This window comes from Astatotilapia calliptera, chromosome 9 (assembly GCF_964374335.1).
Source record: "Astatotilapia calliptera chromosome 9, fAstCal68.1, whole genome shotgun sequence".
NCBI classification, from domain to species: Eukaryota; Metazoa; Chordata; class Actinopteri; order Cichliformes; family Cichlidae; genus Astatotilapia; species Astatotilapia calliptera.
In genome coordinates, this window is record NC_137430.1 from 8,496,845 (window position 1) to 8,514,502 (window position 17,658).

Sequence of the window (17,658 nt, forward strand, 5' to 3'; positions counted from 1 at the left end):
TGTATATTAGCTTGTCTGTTTGCGTAAGGAGCTGATAGATGTCTCATTAATCATTTGTGATGAGTCCATATTTTGTTACTGACTTACAAGAGTGTGGTGCTTAATGCCACGTCGGAACACAAACGTAAAGCACATTTATTCAGACGATGTGGGTTCAAACATTAAACATTTCAAACCCATCATTACATAATTCTGCTTGAATTACACTGTACTTTTTAAGAAGTTCATCATAACACATTTTAAAGATGGATACAAAAAACCCCACTTGATAATGATGACTCAATAAATTTGCATTTAAATGACATAATTAAATATTTTAAAAGGTATAAAATCTTCAATCGGGTAATTCTACTCCATTATTCGGTCTTAAATGACTCACTAAACAATGATTAAACACATTTTTCAATAAAGTGCTCAAATGGTTTACGATGGGATTTTTACACTTTTGCGATTTCATTATGAGCACATTATTAAAACACAGTAAAAGTACAAATTTGAGCACTTTTGAGAACAAAATCACAAATTTAGTCGGTAGGACCTGCGCAGCACACAGCACAGCTCAGACTACGGATCTGGATGATAAAAAACGACTTCCTAGTCTCGCATGGCTTTCTTGTGACATCACATTATTATAGGAATGTCTAACTGGAGGGCAAAAGCAGGCTTTGCTCTCAAAATTGTTGAAGTGGATGCAATAAAGAGCCACTGCTAGCAAAACATGGACATGGAGAACAGAATCCCATGTTTTGTTTTTTCTAACTGTCTCATACAGTTGTCCCAATCCCAAAAAAGTTGCTGTGTAAGATGTAAATGAAAACACATTGCAATGTTTGGCAATATTTACAAACTCATATTTTATTCACAATAGAACTTAATGTGTTTAAACTTGTTGTTTAGACAGTTTTTTATGTCATGAAAAATACTAGGTCACTTTGATGGCATCTGATGACAGCAGCACATCTCAAAAACCTTTGGGATGAGGTCAACAAAAGGCTGTAATACTAAAAACTTTTTGCCCCAAGTCCGGTTCATTGGCAACAGGTCAGTGACATGACAGGGTGTTAAAAGAGCAGCTTAGAGAAGAAGACTTTCTCAAAAATCAAGATAATGTTCATTCATCTGAAAAAAAAAACTGTCACTGTCTGCAAACTCTGAAACATTTTCACCATCATGATTCCCGGTGTAAAAATTGTCAAGAACAGTACATAACATCAAAGTTCAGAGAATCTGGAGAAATCTCTGTACACAATCTGTGCGCAAGGGACCGGGATAAAAATCGATACTGGATGCATGTGATCTTCAGGCCTTCAGCCAACACTGCATTAAAAACAGGCGCGGGAGTCTGTCATGGAAATCACTGCGCAGGCTCAGGAATGTTTCAGGGAGCGCAGCTCAGCGTGCCATCCACAAATGCAGGTTCTTCCCCGGGCCAAAGTGCATTTAAAATGGACCGAGGCGGTGTTTCACATCACTTAGTTCTTTCTAATTTTGCAACAGGAAACCTTAACCTAAAATGACATAATTAAACATTGTGTCCAATTTTATGCCAAAGAGTTTACTTGTGAATAACCAGCGCTAACAGATACCGCTGTCTGAATACAAATAAAACAAAGAATCTGCTCATAACTGCTCATTTGCACCTGGAGCACCAGAGAGGAGGACGTTAGGCTCAAAGGTTACTGAAGTTCCATGTGTTTTGCTTTATTTTCCACTCCTTTACATAATAATTCATTTTAGTTGCACAACATTTGAGTGAACCAAGTGAAACTGTGAAAGAAAGGGGATGTCCATAAATTAAATTAAATTAAAAAAAAAAAAACACTGTTCAAAGGGAAATCCCAAAATTTCTATGGTGACACAGGTTTCATAAAGTTAGCACCAGCTGTTAAGAGCTGAAACTTTCACCTTTCCACCTTCCTCTAATTAGTTCCTGATGTGCAGTGGAGCTTGGGACAGCTGGATTTGAACAGGAACGTCCCACAGATGTTCCAGCATTTCATGACACAGTGAAAGATGGATGGCGAGACAACACAACAAAAAACTTCAAGTGGGAAGACAAGGAAGAGTTAATGGATGGCTTTACTGCATGTGGAAAAAGCCCCATCAGAGAGACGCGTTTGCACCACAAGTGGAAGCTCCTCCAAGACGGAGAATAAGGCGGAAAAGTCTTCATCATCAAAGCAGGATCTTTTTCATTTGTGAAGACGAATCATCATCTGTGCTCAATGCATGTTGGAAAAATATAAATCATATTTGCAAAAACAACCCAAAACGTCATAAACAGAGTGAATGTATTACTTACTAATGGTCACATATAAATAAATAATGAAGAAAACCTCTGTGATTGCAGGAAAAGTGAGGGCAGATTATTGTATCGCTCAGAACCGGTGAAAATACTTTATGTCTACTAATACTTTATCGACTTTGTCCCGGCAGAGGAAGCCTTGTGTTTGAAACATAAAGGAAAGTCACATTCCATAAAACGGCAGCCTTTCATGAAGAAAAGAGAAAAACACTTTGACTTGTTACATAAACAGAATGACCTGAATGAAAAGAAAACAACGCGCACCTTAATAAAAGCGGCGGAGGGTGGAATTGAAGAGATTAGCCCGCTCACATTTAAATGCCTCTATCTGGCCTTGCTTTCCTCCATCGCATAGAAAATGTGGAGAGACAAAGAAGGGAACAGTGGGGTTGATTAGAGTGGAGTTGGGGATTAGGTCTGAGCGAAGGAGCTTTGAGTTATTTAAATCTGCCCCCTTCGTCAAGGTACAAAGGCACCGCTGGGAAGGCGCATCATCACTTATTCCAATAGAGTGAATAAAAAGGTAGAGAGAAAGAAAAAAGAAAAGGAGCAGATAAATGAAGTGCCTCCCCGCTACTCGGCAGTGTTCATTAGCTTAACGTTGCTCGGGTAATGGCATAGGAACAAGCGGCGATGAACAGGATTGTCCTGTGTTGGCAGATGAGGAGTTGAAGCGGGTGATCCTTTCCAGCTGGGAAAGCTGACAGGGTCCACTTTTAATTAATGACATGTCTGTACGAGGTCACTCTAATGAAGCGGTGCAAGGTGGAGAGGATTTGTGATAACTATGGTTCAAGGTCAGACTGAACAAAAGAAGTTAAATTGAACTAGTATACCGCGTTCAAATTTTAGAGGAATAACGAGACGCACACAAAAAGCGTATTTGCTAACTATTTCCTACGAGGCCTGTTGATATCCGTGTACTTCCACCCTTGGTGAGTGTTCACTGAGGTTTTCTTACATCTCTCTTGCTTAGCCAGGACTGTCATTTTTTCCCTGTCTGTGTGTGTCTGCATGTTTGTGTTGGTGCCAGTGAAAGACAGACTAGCATTGGTGCAGGAGATGATGGGAACACTGACCTTCCCTTTGCCATTACAACCCCCACAAAAGATTGAAAATGTCTCCTGCGTTCAAAGATAGCCACATGTGCAATTGCACTGCATCACTATATCTGGGAAGAATGGACAGCAAAAGAAGATGACTTGGTGTCTCAGCAGGGGAGGCAGAGCCATCAAAGAGAATCCCAAAACCACTCATCTCCCTTTGCTGACGAGACGGCGCGCTGACGCGCGCTAACACTCGGCGATGGTGTGTGGATATACGTGTAGACGTGGGTCTGCACAGGCCGCGTTCATTCTAAAAGCCGTGGCACAAAAATTACTTCCCAAGATTCCGACCTCCATCTGTCGGGAGTTGCTGCTGCCATATTTGTTTTCGTTTCAACTGCTAAGAATCAAATACTGTTATTTTTGCCCGAAATAGGCATCGTCGCACTCCGTCTTGCAAGAGGAAATGTGCAAAGATGAATTTCTGTCTGTGTGAGAGAGAGTGGGTGTGTTTTTGACACAAGAAGAACATCCATGACCTGACTTGACCCTGCCAGCTGGCTGTCCTACTTTCTGTCTGCTCATACACAAGAATATTAAGTCATTCTTGTCTTTGTATCTCTGATAGAATTCTCCACAGACAGTGCCCCAGTCTGTCTACAGTACATGAATACTCTGCTCTGAGTGTATGCCCAGTATCTGTATGCCAAGGATCTGCCTTTAGGGCACGTATATAGTTGAGATGGAGCTCGTATGACCCTATCTTCCTGATTGTGTCTACCAGATTGTCTACCCCGGAGAGGCAGCGCACATCAGTACATTTTGATCTCACCACAAAAACCTTCAAAGACAATGGCTGAACAGCTATGAAGTAGAGACAGAAGTGGTGTTTGTAGAGTTATAGCAGATTCGGACAACATAGTATGATCCTGACAATGACTCAAGCCAGTGCATGTGGACATCAGGAATAAAAGTCTGATTTTAAGTGGTAATATAGCCAATCCCATGGCACAGCTGCTGTTATTAACCTCTATTTTTATCAGAAAAATAATAAAGATATGTGAATGTGAACTATACTGAGATTTTAGCTACATTAACAGAGCGCTTATGCAATAACAAAGAGCTCAGAGATCACCTCACCCCCTCATATCAAATAAATAAATAAAATAAATAAAAGCTCATTTCAATCATAAAACTGAGAGTTTAGCATCAAGTCAGTCAAACTTCTGGAATATTGATCTGGTCAAGTAGCAGAGGGGGTTGCTAATCAGTTTCAGCTGCTTTGGTGTTACAATGAAATGAAGAACAGGTGCACTAGAACGGCAACAATCGGAAGGTTTGCTGTGTCTCCCAGCACAATCTCAAAAGCAGGGAGGAGAGTCCAGGAGACAGTTACTCTAGGAGAGCTGGTTGGGGCTGCAGAAGGTCCTTAGCAGGAATGTGGAGAGGAACAGGATGAGCTCTGCCAGAACTACAAAATGACCCGGCAATCAGAAACAGACTTCATGAGGGTGGCCTGAGGGTCCGATGTCCTCTAGTGAGTCCTGTTCTCACTCCCGGGCACTGTGGAGCCGGATTGGCTTTTGCCATAGAATACCAGAATTAGCAGCTCCACCAATGGCGCCTTGTGCTTTTCACAGATGGGAGCAGGTTCGCCCTGAGCACATGTGACAGACGTGTCATGTCTAGAGGAGCTGTAGAGAGGTAGGTTTGGTGGTGGGTCAGTGATGGTCTGGGGAGGCATATCCATGGAGGGATGCACAGACCTCTGCAGGATAGGCAACGGCACCCTGACTGCCAGGACCAGGTTTTTGGACCCACTGTCAGATGCTACGCTGGTGCAGTGAGCCCAGATGTCCTCCTGGGGTATGACAATCTCTGGCCTCATGGAGCGAGAGTATGCAGCCTGGAGGATGAAGGAATTGATACATTGACCGGCCGCCACACTCTGGTCCCCCATTATGTTTCTGTCCATCTAATGCCACCAGGTTGCACAGTGAGATCCCCAAGACACCTTCTGTCATCTCATTAGAAGCATGCCCGAATCACCACTTTGAGTTGCTGCAATGAAATTTCAGCACAATGGACAAACCTGCGACATCATTTTTTTTCACTTTGATTTTCAAGGTGTCTTTGAATTGAGCCCTGTACAACCTGGTCATTTTCATTCGAAAAAGATGTGGCACCCTTTTGTTCCTAACAGATATCCCACTCTATCTCAGTGTAGATATCCAGCATGAGTTTATATATAAATATCTCAATTATCAATCAAAAGGCTTTAGATAGCATTTGTGTGTGGTGCTACTCAAACCACTCACTAATCATTCGAATCATTTTGGGTCATTTATACCAAGACCTATAGGCTGCTGAGAGCAGAGGCATGGTTTGTGTGACCTTTTCCATTTCTGTGTGACAGTTATGGCAGTGGATGAGCTAGAATTTGAAGGGCTCGGTTAGGTGGAATACTTGAACTACGATTCAAAGCAATCTGGCTCTGCTGTCTGCCAAAAATGTCAAATGACAAGCCCTAACACACAAATGCATACACACACATCATCAGAGCACAAACACTGCATGACATTTCACCGGTCTTGACAGGGCTGGAGAGCGAAGAGATTAGTGTGCTAGCCTTAAAGCACCAAGCCTGGGCAAACAGATGATTCTGATATGATTTCCTTGCCAAGTCATATTTAGAATGTTAGTTTGATGGCTTAAGAGAGCAACATTAGACCTTACTGCAGCTGTTTGAGGGTCTGCAGAGCCAACATTGAAGTGTGCAGTCATATCAAGTTTGGATGGCTTCGCATGAGTCAAGGGCATATTTCAACATAATTTAAAAAAGCCAATTTCTATGTGTTCACCAAGACAAAACACCAAAACTAAATCCACCTGTCATTCCATACAGGGATACCCACATAGGTGAAAAGAATGAAAGAAAAAGCACTTCTTCTTTCATGCACCAGCTCTGTTTGAGAATATTTAGCTGATTGCTTTGATTGATCTCACAGGGGGGTTAGGGATCTGGACGCAGTACAGCCCACCATTGACTCCTACACATGGGAAGGACTGCGCGGCATTAGCGGGAATAAATCATGTGTTAAAATGATATTCTGATGCGGGGCCTTGAGTGCATATTGATTCGTAATTATTTGTACTAACAGTGGCGAGGGAGGGACAATGCCATCCATTACTGTGTGAAAATAGGCAGGGGGGATCAATGCGAGTGGAATAAGGATTGCGGTGAAAAGCACGGCGGCCATTCCTCTGTCAAAGGCGATCATTAGCCCAGAGCAGAAGAGAGAGCTCCCTCCACCATGACCAAGACTTGCCTTTACAAAGCTGACGGTAAATTACATTCCATTCACAGAGGAAAAATTGACCTCACTGCTCTTGTGGTGGCACAGACTGCTATGTAATAACAGTGTCTCTGGGCTGAGGGCAATCATCCATCGCTTTCTGCCCTTTTCTCTTTTGTCTGCGTTTTCTGTGCCACTGATATCTTGTCACTCACGGTGTGATGTCAACTAAAAGGGAAGGCGTTGAAGATGCCATAATATTAAGCGCTAACTACGAACACACATAAGAATGAGGTGACGTAAAGCGAGTGGGCATCAAGGTTGCAATGTCAAGGCAAGAATTAGAGAGAAATCAGGAATCAGAGCCACAGCAGCCAGATGCAAAGGATACTGTTAATGGTCTGCACCGTGTGATGTCATAAGAAATATATTCACTTTAAATATCCGCTCAGGCTTCTTTGCAGGCAAAAAAGATGACCTCACCCCTGTTTGATATGTGTCTTACATTTCCCATTACACGGACCAGACAAATGGACTGCACAACAACTAGACAGACAAAAAATGTCCAGGTATCAGTCTGAGAACATACCAGTGTGAGCAAAATCTAAGGCTGTAGCACAAGACAACACAATTACAGACAAAACCTAACCTAGAGATGCATTCAGAGAAAAACCAACAGCTAACTATTGAGCCGTTTCTCACTTTTAATAATTAAAACAAGGAGCTTTGAAATAAAAAAAAAAAAACAGTAAAACAACAAAGGAGACCTGGCATCTTCGCAGTAAGATAATAGGAGAACAAATATGAGCTGTAACAACACTTTAACCCAAGGCTACAGGCCCGGAGAATACAAACCTGCTTAGCTACTCACCATATACACATTCAAGCACACATACACACACTTGTGCACCAAGGAAAGAAAGGCAATCTCATCCTCCCATTATGATTTGATAGCTCAAATTGTAGCAATGATTCAAGTGTAGTCCTGTGGGTTTTGTGGATGAGCCCAGAGCCTGTTATTTTACCAGTGGGCACCAGGGGATGGGGAAGGATGCTATTGCGGCCGACAAAATAACCATTAAATCACAGGCTATGAAGCCACTCCGGACGGTGAAAGAGCGCGCGCCTACTCCTTGATGTGTCAGGTGTGTGAATGCGTGTTTATCTAGTGCATCCCTGGCAAATGTGCATTGTTGCTTGTGTGCAAGGAAGTGGAAATTGTCTGGATAAAAACTGTATAGATGCCCGACGACGTTGCAGAGGCGAGGGTTGTGCAATTTGTGTGGCAATATATAACCCAGTGAAGCGCAAATTGTACGTGTACAAACATGTCAAACAGACGTGCGTGATGCATAAATGCTAGTTTTTGTTTATCTCCTTGCCGGATGGTAGAGGTAATGACAGTAAGCACAACACACCTGCCTCTAATAATTCCATCAAATATAGTTTGTATACATGCTGTGTAATATGCTTCCAGTCAGGTCAATGGATGTATGATGAAATGCTTATGCTTGCAGTGTAACGGCAGCAATCAGTTATAGAATGTATGCACCCTACTGGGCACTAAAATGCAGAAGTCTCTGCAAATTCAACAGTTTGCATCTACTGAAATTACTTTTACTTGGATGTGCAACTGCAACACATGACAAATCTTATGGTTTTCTTTTTTTTTTTTTGAAAATTAGAGCTAAATTCGTTTTACTGATGTGGAGTATCTCCTTTTGAACATGCATACTGCAGGTGTACTGGGAACAGTGAGCACATTTAGCAAACGTTTGAAAAATTCCTAAAATGTTAGGGGGCACAAATGTTACAGATATTTTACAGGGCAATGCCACCATTCCCTTAGTATTCCATGTTGCTGAGAACTACCCTGGTGAAAGTCGATGTAGCTCCTATGATGATCTGCTAAGTATTCCACAGCAGGGAGAAGCTCCTGTGCAAAGGCCATCCCTCCTGCTACTTCACCCCGAGTCAGGAGCCTGACACTCTGGTGGTAAGCTGGAGGGAAGCTCTTAAGGGTTGGAGCATGCTGTTTGGTTGCCTTCCCACTATTATGCTTAGCGCTACATAGAGCTGACACATACGGGCTGCAAGAATCACAGCTGGGTTCAGCTGAACAGAACTACCAGAGGACTCTCCATGTGTAATGCAAACTTTCAATTCTACTTGATTTATTTGGTGCCAGAATGAGACAACCACTTATGAGCAATTGGCGACAGTAGGAAGGAAAAACTCCTTTTTAACAGGAAGAAACCTGGAAAAAATCGTTTTAAGGAACCAATTTAACATCCAACAGCTATGTAGCTGATGTAGCTGATGGATGCAATATAACACCCGCTTGTCCCTACCAGAGGCCATTACTTCGCTTAGAAGACAAAAATACCTCGATCAGTTAGCTAGCACTAGGTTTCCGTAGAAACAACGTGGTAGAGGTGAATACAACAGCTTGCATTTTTAAAGTAAACATGTTCTTTTCCCTCTCATTCTGTGAGATATTTCTGTCTATTTCTGTCTAACAGTGATTGAATCTTTATAACATGTTAAAACATTTATGGAGTATTATAAGATACTGTCATTAAACCATTCAGAACAGGTTCAATAGTCACAGCTATCTTCTACAATTCTATAAGACCCATAACTGCTTCAAGGTTATTAGAGCCACATCACATAGTGCTGTGACTGATAGATCACCCTACTCTTTCTTTATGAGGTGACACAACGTGGACTTACAATAGAACATCTGAACTGTGGATATCGCAACACCCTCCATGCCTCGGCTTGCTGTAAAGGAAAATGTGGAGAAAAAAAAACCCAGAGAGCAATCGAGAAAAAGGAAGAGAGAGGGAGAGAGAGAAAAAAGAAAGGTGTGGGCTTAGCCTTATCTCCTCCATGCCTGCCTACCTCCAGAGGTATGAGCTTGGAAGGTTTTAAAGTGACAGGGTTTGGCTCTTGATGCTACATCACTGTGCTTTGAATAGACCTGTAAGGCAAGGCCATGGCACAGGGTTTGTCTGAACCTAGATGTGTCAGAGACTTTAAAGCAAGTCTGTAAAAGGGTTCGTTTGTTTATCGGACAGAAAAATGTGCATGTGCAGCATTGTAGTCGAGAGCCCCGAGTCCAAGAGTGGTCCCATTTCATTTAAATCTGAGGGCTAAAATCACAGCAAAAGGACACGCTTGATGCACGACAAACTGAAATCCTGACGTTTGACAGCTCCTAACCTGTATCGCACAATTCTTCAACAATTTTCCAAATAAAAGGAAGAGAAAAGCAGATCCTCAAACCATTCATTACAAGTGCAGAAATGTAAACATTCAGTTACAGACAGGAACTAAAAAATTCACGAACACACTGAGAGACGCGTTGATTAAATGTAGAGCAACCCAGACAGTCACATGGATACAAACCAGAGCTGCCATAACCTTTCCCTTCACTTCCCTCCCCTTGAGTCGCTGGAGAGGTTTCAGTTCTCCCTCAATCTCTTAAACCCCTGAGTGTTTGCTCAGGAGAAAGAGGGTCTGTCTTTTAAAGTCCAGCTTTAAATGGCATGTGTGTAAACAAAAAGATTTCTGTCTTTTCTCCAACATGAGACGTGATGCCATAATTTCTCCTGACAAGCTGGGCTCCCAATTGGTATTTATCTTGAACAGGCAGTGGAAAAGTGCAGCAGTGAAAGTGACACATGTTAAGACTCAGCATAACAAAAGGCAGCAGAGCTTCGGGGGTGGGTGACAAGTCAAAGGTCTCCCCCTCTGAGAGTTGTCATGGTAAGGATTAAAAAAAAAGAAGAAGTAGAAGAAGAAGAAAATTGCATTTATTAAGTCATTATAGGGTGTTTGGTGTGTGACTTTTGACTTTTATAAAGGGAGGGGGTGAATCAGGGGCCCATATTTGGAAATGTCCATGTGTAAGATTCTCAGGAGAGAAGTATGCTACAGGTGGGAGTCATTCAGCTAGTTCAAATGGTTTTTGTCATTTTCTGGGATCAAATGCAGAATGAAAGGGAGTCATTTTTCCAGGAAGGATTGAAGCCAAACCCAAGCTTACAACAAAATGCAACTTGGATTGAAAAGTCAAGGCAAACAGAAACAAACATAAATTCAAGAAACTTTCTCTCCTGTCGTAAGGTACCTGATTCGCAATCTCCCCTCATCCGTCCATGCGAAATACTTAACTCAGATGTCAGCTAGTGTTTCCGTCACAGTCACCCGTGCACATGTGAATTAATTCCCATAAATACGAGCAGCCCTCCTCTAGTTGAAATAAATTTTCATTGCACAGATGAGGTGGGAAATAATAATCTTTGACTCCCAGTTAGAGCAAATGAAAGATGGTATCTCCCGGTGCCTGTGTTTTTCTTCACAGTTATTAAAATGAAAATTAAAGCCCGAGTGCTTGTGAATATAAAAACAGAAGTATTTACTGCAGAGTGCGTTTGTGCTGCTAAAAAGCATTTGTCTTCAAAAAGGCCCCATTAGACACAACAATAAGGAAAAAATAGCAACTGGAATCTCTTTCTGACATGAGTGAGTTGATCGCAGATTGTTCTTTGCTGGAAGTCTGCTTCGTTTTAACTTTCTGATGTAGTGAACTACTACAGAGTATTCTGGCTGCCCTGTAGCTTGAAGGGATTTTGCTATGGCAAGAAGAGTGTGATTAATGCCCCTTTGTCCAAAACCTGTACATGTACAAGAGTTATGGCCAAAAGGTAAAAGTGTGTGTGTGTGTATGAGCATGCATCCATGTCTTTGTGGGGACCAAAAATTGGAAGTTTACTATATTTGTGGGGACCAACAGTCCTTATAGGGACCAAAATACTGGAGACTGGAGACTCAAACTTTGGTTTTAGTGTCAAGCATTAAGTCAATTAGATGTCCTCACAAGTTATGAATACCCGACGTGTGTGTGTGTGTGTGTGTGTGTGTGTGTGTGTGTGTGTGTGTGTGTGTGTGTGTGTGTGTGTGAAGGCCCCCGGGGTGCTTGCTTCTTCTGCGTTCCCCAGGGATCCAACCACAGCTGCATAAACCTGTCGGCTTTCATGATCGGCAAAGAGACGCACAGACATGCTTGGTGACAAGGCCCACCTAAATTTATTAGAGCTCCTCAGGACCAGCTCCACTGCAGGCTGGTGTCACTGCTGGTTACTCTGACACATGCATAAACACCCGCACACGCGCACAGACGCATGCACGCACACAATAACTGCAACAAAGAAAATTCTCCAGGTTGGGGGAAAACATGGAAGAAGACCTAAATCGATCTTGATGCACGGCGAGTTCACCAAGCAGTCAATATCAGACAGTCCATGTCGAACAGGTATTGTGTTTGGCTTCTGGAAGTTGGCTGCAGCTGATGCGGTGAGGACTGCTGCAGTTCGATGGAAAAACAAAACAAAACAAAATTATAAAGCACCAACGAATAAAAAGCTGAAACTGGTTTCGTTGGGCAAAATTCATTCAATCCAAAATTTTGAAAATGTTGGCCGATAGAATGACTGATGCGAGCTGTGTGCGATGGTAGGGTGATGCTAAAATGACAAAGTGTGAAGACGGAAAAGAAAAAAAGATCTCTTCGCAGATGAGTGTGGGTTTGCGTGTCTCTGTGTGCATCCTGGTGCCAGGGCTGAGGCAGACCCCAGAGCTGGCAGACACGCTAACCCCCCACCGCCCCTCCCGACTCTGTCTGCTCTGATTAGATGGGGCTTCTTACTACGATGTGCCAGGAGCTCTGCCAGAGATAAAGACAGACTAACAGATGTTCCCCTTATCTCAGGACCAACCTCAAGCCCATCAACCCCTTAACACACACACGCACACACACGCACACACACATGCACAATCCCTGAAACAAAAACACTTATATTGTGAGACTGTCCGTCTTTGTTAGGGTCTCATTCTGGATTGCAACTCAGACAGAAGTACTTTTTACTTTTATTAACAAACCCTAATTCATGGGAAATGCATGCACACACGTCCATGACAACGGAGCTGAATAACACGAACATTTACAGGTCCTGGCAGCTTCCTTCGGCACTGAGAGAGAGGAAACCTTTTCAGCCGCCCAACCCCTTTGCCTTCCTCCAGCCGCATGCAGTTAGGGCTGAAGTGGAATGTTAAGGTGGCTTTGAAGAGGCGTCTGCTTCTTGTCAGCACAGACACGACACACTTATTGTTCTCACCATGCACAGCTGATTATATTATCTCTTTCTTCCACATACCACACAAGTAGACAGAGTTTGAGAGATGGAGGTATGATGTGGGTGGAAAAGAGGGGCGGTGTGAGGGGGGGATGGAGACAGAAAAAGCAACGAAGGGAAGAAAGAGGAAAAAAAGAGTAGAGGATGTGCTAAATCAGGAGACAGAGAGATCATGGCACAAAGACGAAAAACAGAACTCCAGGGCCCCCGAGGGTTTGGGGGTCTATGTGTAGGCATAATGAGCGGAGCCAAACATATCCAGCCTCATTAATTTCAACTATCAAAGCCACTTTTCTGGGTGCACCACGCTGCCTGCTTCTTCTCCTGTCTGCAAAAGCCCTCACTTGTCACCTAAGATTAAAAAAAAAGCAAGAAGGAGCGCTAGGCTAGAGGAACTGGGAGCTGGAAAAGATACTTTTTTCCCTTTATAGGAGCAGAGAGGGAACATCTTGCTATCTGCAGCATAGCCAGCCAGTCTGGATTTAGATACTTGTGTGTTGAGTGTTCTCCAAAAGGTGACGATGCGTTTTAATGCACATCAATATTTATGAAGGGCATTTCCTTGGAATGTTAACAAGGAGACTGTAGTTAAAAAAAAATAGGCTGAAGGTCTTAAAAGAAAAGCTACAACCATTTACAATAAAACGGCAGCGTCTTCCATGAAGGGAAGAGATAATGCGCTCTGTAATGAAAGCAAAACCATTCAAACTGTCAGCGATGCAATATACGGCGGGGAAGAATCAGATGCTGAATGAATGTGAATTCGCTGACAATTAAACTGGAAACAATAATAAAAAAGCGCTTTGGCTTTGAAACCAGCCCCATCAGCACGAGGCAGTTGCTAAGGGTTTCGTAGCTCCTTTCACCCGTTTGCGTCAGTGTTTTTTCCTCCTCTTTTCTACAAGTAAACACGTCTCATTACGAAACATTTCTGTGCCGAACATGAACATCAGCTGCATCTAGTTTTATAAAGCACCAGCATCTCATAAACTAGTTTGCTCTGCAGCGTTTTTTAGCTCCTATTTGTGGCTTTTTGTAAAAACAAGCCCGGTACACACCTCGGGGCATCTGGAGCTCAAACCGCTGGCTACACTTTTTTTTTTTAAATCCCGCCTCTTCCCACAATGTCCAGACAAGGTGGTCATTGTGAGATTATCTTCACTGTGTGCTGAGGACAGGCCCGAGGAAATATATAACCACCAAAACCAGACCTTGGCATTTGATGGCCTTCCTTCTTTGAGTTGGCCTAACAAAGCTACCCTTGATTAGAAAAAGAGTAAAAAAAACAGGATGGCATACGCTGATGTTTCACATGTCGGGCACAGTCAGATGTTTAGTAAGGTCTCGAGCACAGAGGCAGCTTTTGTGGTTTGCAATTAAACAAATATAATAAAGAGAATTTACCAAAGCATGGCTAAGACAGCTAATCTTTGTGTAGCAGTCAGTTGTGAAACACTGCGGATTCTGTTCGTCTGACTACATAAAGTGCATCGTGCACACAGTAACCTCGCCCATTAGGAGATAACGCTGGAACATCATTTGTTGATGTATGGAAAAGAGAAGACGTTACGTGAGAAGCGGGAGCACTATCAGGGAGTCTTACATTCCTGATCTTATCACTTGGTCTTGATTCAGGTTCTGCTGTTGCAAAAAAAGTCTCAGTGGAGAATGGAGCATATCTCCAAAAGAAAAAACAAAAACACATTCACACAGCGCGAGGGTGAAAAGTGGAAAGGCTGTCAAGGGGCGGCCAACTTTGTGTCATGTCCTATCTCGCTCGGCATGGCATTTTATCAGCGTATCACCTCCCTCTCTCCCTCTCAGACTGAGGAAAGTGTGTGGTAAACAACACCTGCAATTTTCTTTTCAAATGCCCATGCATGTCCTGCTTTTGAGCACACAGAGTCACAGAGATGTTGAATGAATAAAAAATAATACACCCACACACACACATTTTTTTTTTCATGTGTAATATATATACATATCTATGCAAAAAACTTTCCTACTGCAAAAGTTGTCGACCGTCAACTGACTGATGAATTTTCAGGTAAGGCAAAGAGAGAAAAGAAAAAAGCAATATATAAAAATGTAGGTCAAAGCTAAAAGTGATTTTGCCTGTAATCTGACACTACTGATGGCAATACAGGTATGAATATAAAAATCAAAAAGAAACAAAGAGGCCTCATTCTCTTTGGTCTCAGTCTGGCAGACTTTTGCTTTTATAAAAGGTAGAGCGCAGAGTTCTGCAGACGTAAAGTTTTTCAAACAGTGGAAGCATGAAACGCAGAATTCACGATGGGGGCTGCCAGATATGAGAATGCCTCTGAGTGGGCGGTGAGGTAACTGGGGAAACTTGCTGTACTGCACTTTTATCAGGGTTTTATAATCAATCAAATGTGACAGGACCCTACAAAGACACAATAAGCCAGCTTTCCTTTTTTTTCTGGCTGGGGCTATACAAAGGGACCTGGGGTGACAGAGGGGGTCATTTTGGCTCTTTTTCTCGAACAGTTAGTTATTTTAACATAACAAGCAAAGCAGTACCTACAGCAGTGTAAATTTTTTTCTAAGCGCTTTAATATTTTACTAACCACCAAGTGAAATGTGTGTATGCTGGTTTAAAATTGAAGGAAACTGAGAGGTAATGAACTGCTTTGCAGCCGGGGGACCTGGTGACCTTGCAGCCATTAAGTTGACTATGAACTCCTCTGTATATCAAAGTATTCTAGAGTCAAATGTTTGGCCATTTGTAAAGCTTGGCTGAATTAATGTCACCTAACAGGACAATGATCCTGTACTACAATATACCACACTATGCTCAACTCACTTTTATTTATATAGCATTAAATCACAACAGCAGTCACCTCAAAGAACTATATTGCAAGATAAAGACCCTACAACAATAGAGAAAATCCCCCTATGAGCAAGCCTTCAGTAAAAGTGGGAAGGAAAAACTCCCTTTTACCAGGAAGAAACCAGGCTCAGGGAGGGGCAGCCATCTCTTGCAACCAGTTGGGTGTGAGGGGTCTAAGTTGTGGTTTAAATAATTTGAGTAGCACATTGTAATAACTTATGCCTCTAGCTAGCATGTTAGCAAGCTAACTAGCAAGATAGTGATGCAGAAGCAGGTTTGTAAACTGGTGTTTAAAATCATTGATGTAAAGGTGGTTAGGCTAGTGAAGATGTGTTCATATCCCAGTAAGTGAAAATAAAAAGCAAAATGTATTCACATTAAGGAATTTGTCCCTTTATGTCCCTGTAAAACTACAATTGACTAATTGTATCCTTATCAGTGAAGCACTGTGTGTGCACTATCTAAGTGTTTTCAGCAGCCCAAAGGGTCAATCCAGTAGCTCTCAGAAACAGATCAGTCATCAAGGCTTTAAGCTGAGGGGGCCATCTCATCACGTTCACTTTCATTGAGCTGTGGCCCCTCAAAGCAGCCGTCACAGTGTGGCTACTGACAGAAAACATCAGCAAGCCACTAATCTCTGTTTGAGCCTGCAAAAACAAAGACCTCTCACTCCCTCCCATTCACTCTTGTTATCCTTCTCTATGCCAGTCCCTCTCCCCCTACACCCACTGAGCCAGTCACTCAGCCTGCCCACCTCTCTGCTGCTTAGCAGCTTTCACACGCACTCACACTTAGGACCATATGGAGAGACCTAGTTGTTGCTATTGTCTCCCAAGTTATCTCCTCTCTCAGCACCTGGTAGGGGAGGAAGGATTATCCTACCTCCTAACCGGTTTAAGAATGCTCCCTACTTTTCCGAGTCTCTCCTGCCACACTTCCTGTTTTGTTCTCCTCCCATCGTGGTCAAGCACCACATGCCAGACTGAATGAGGCTTATCCACGAGGGGCAGACTTTACATGCAGCGCTGTTTAGCTCGATGCTGGCATGAACTGAGGAGGGGGCAAAGATGAATGAGACTTTGGTTAAGCCACTTGACATTCTCACACACGGCAGGCCAAATGGTACACAGTCAATCTAACCCCACTGCTTGCAACGGTGCCAACAGTGGCATGCTCAGCCGTAGTGTGGCCAAATAAGCCTACTTTTCATGCAAGGAAATAACATCATGACTTGTATGCTTATTTCTGACATTTTCTAATGTCATAAAATAGCTATACACAGGAGATCATTAAGGTTAAGATCAATATATTATATTTATAAACACTTTTGATAGCTCAGATAAGTTAGAACATACATTATTATCGCTTTGTGTTACAATTAGCTGTCTTTGTGCAATTAGCGTTAGAAAGCTGGCTTGCTTGTCTGGTACGTAAATGTGAAGCAAGTCAGTGCTTTTTCTGTATTAAGCAGGAAAAAAATCTGTGTTTGCTACAGGTTATGTATATTTTGCGAGTAGACCTGCACCAAGGATGATATTTAATACATGCACAGATGCTGTTTGTGATTCATTGACTTTCTGATAAGATCGACTGGTAAACAAACACAGAAGCCTTTGTGTTAGTGAGGTGAAGCCATCAAGGTCTCCAGATAACCTTGTTTACTGCTCTGTATGTATGTCCCATATAATAGGAAACTGCTGCCCTTATAGTCGTGTGGAGCTCAGAACTGAAACTAAACAGTACTCTAAAGTTACCGACGTCCTTCAGTAAACGCTTTTACTCATTCGCTCATTCTGGTTACTCATCTAATCTATCCAGAAATCAGGGCCTTTTCCATTTTACACAGTGCTATCTGGGCCGTGAATAGCGTGGAGGTGAAACAAAAATCAATAATTAGTTTAATTGTGTTAGGCTAATGCACAGGAAAGCCCATCTCTGCTCACATCAGCCAGCCTGA

The 17,658-nt window shown here is 42.6% G+C and overlaps 1 protein-coding gene across 3 annotated transcripts in view; it reads right to left on the reverse strand.

Annotated features, from left to right (window-relative positions):
• The window catches only part of LOC113028738 (partitioning defective 3 homolog), a 352,394-nt gene that overhangs the window by 37,554 nt on the left and 297,182 nt on the right, over window positions 1–17,658 (reverse strand). Inside the window, exon 22 of one of the 3 annotated variants that reach the window (XM_080305924.1) lies at window positions 11,760–12,018. The exons of the other annotated variants lie outside the window; for them this stretch is intronic. Within the exon in view, the coding sequence (XP_080162050.1) occupies window positions 11,946–12,018 (73 nt within the window). The 3' untranslated portion in view covers window positions 11,760–11,945. Of the gene's footprint in view, window positions 1–11,759; window positions 12,019–17,658 lie in introns of those variants that run through there. 3 annotated transcript variants of the gene reach the window in all.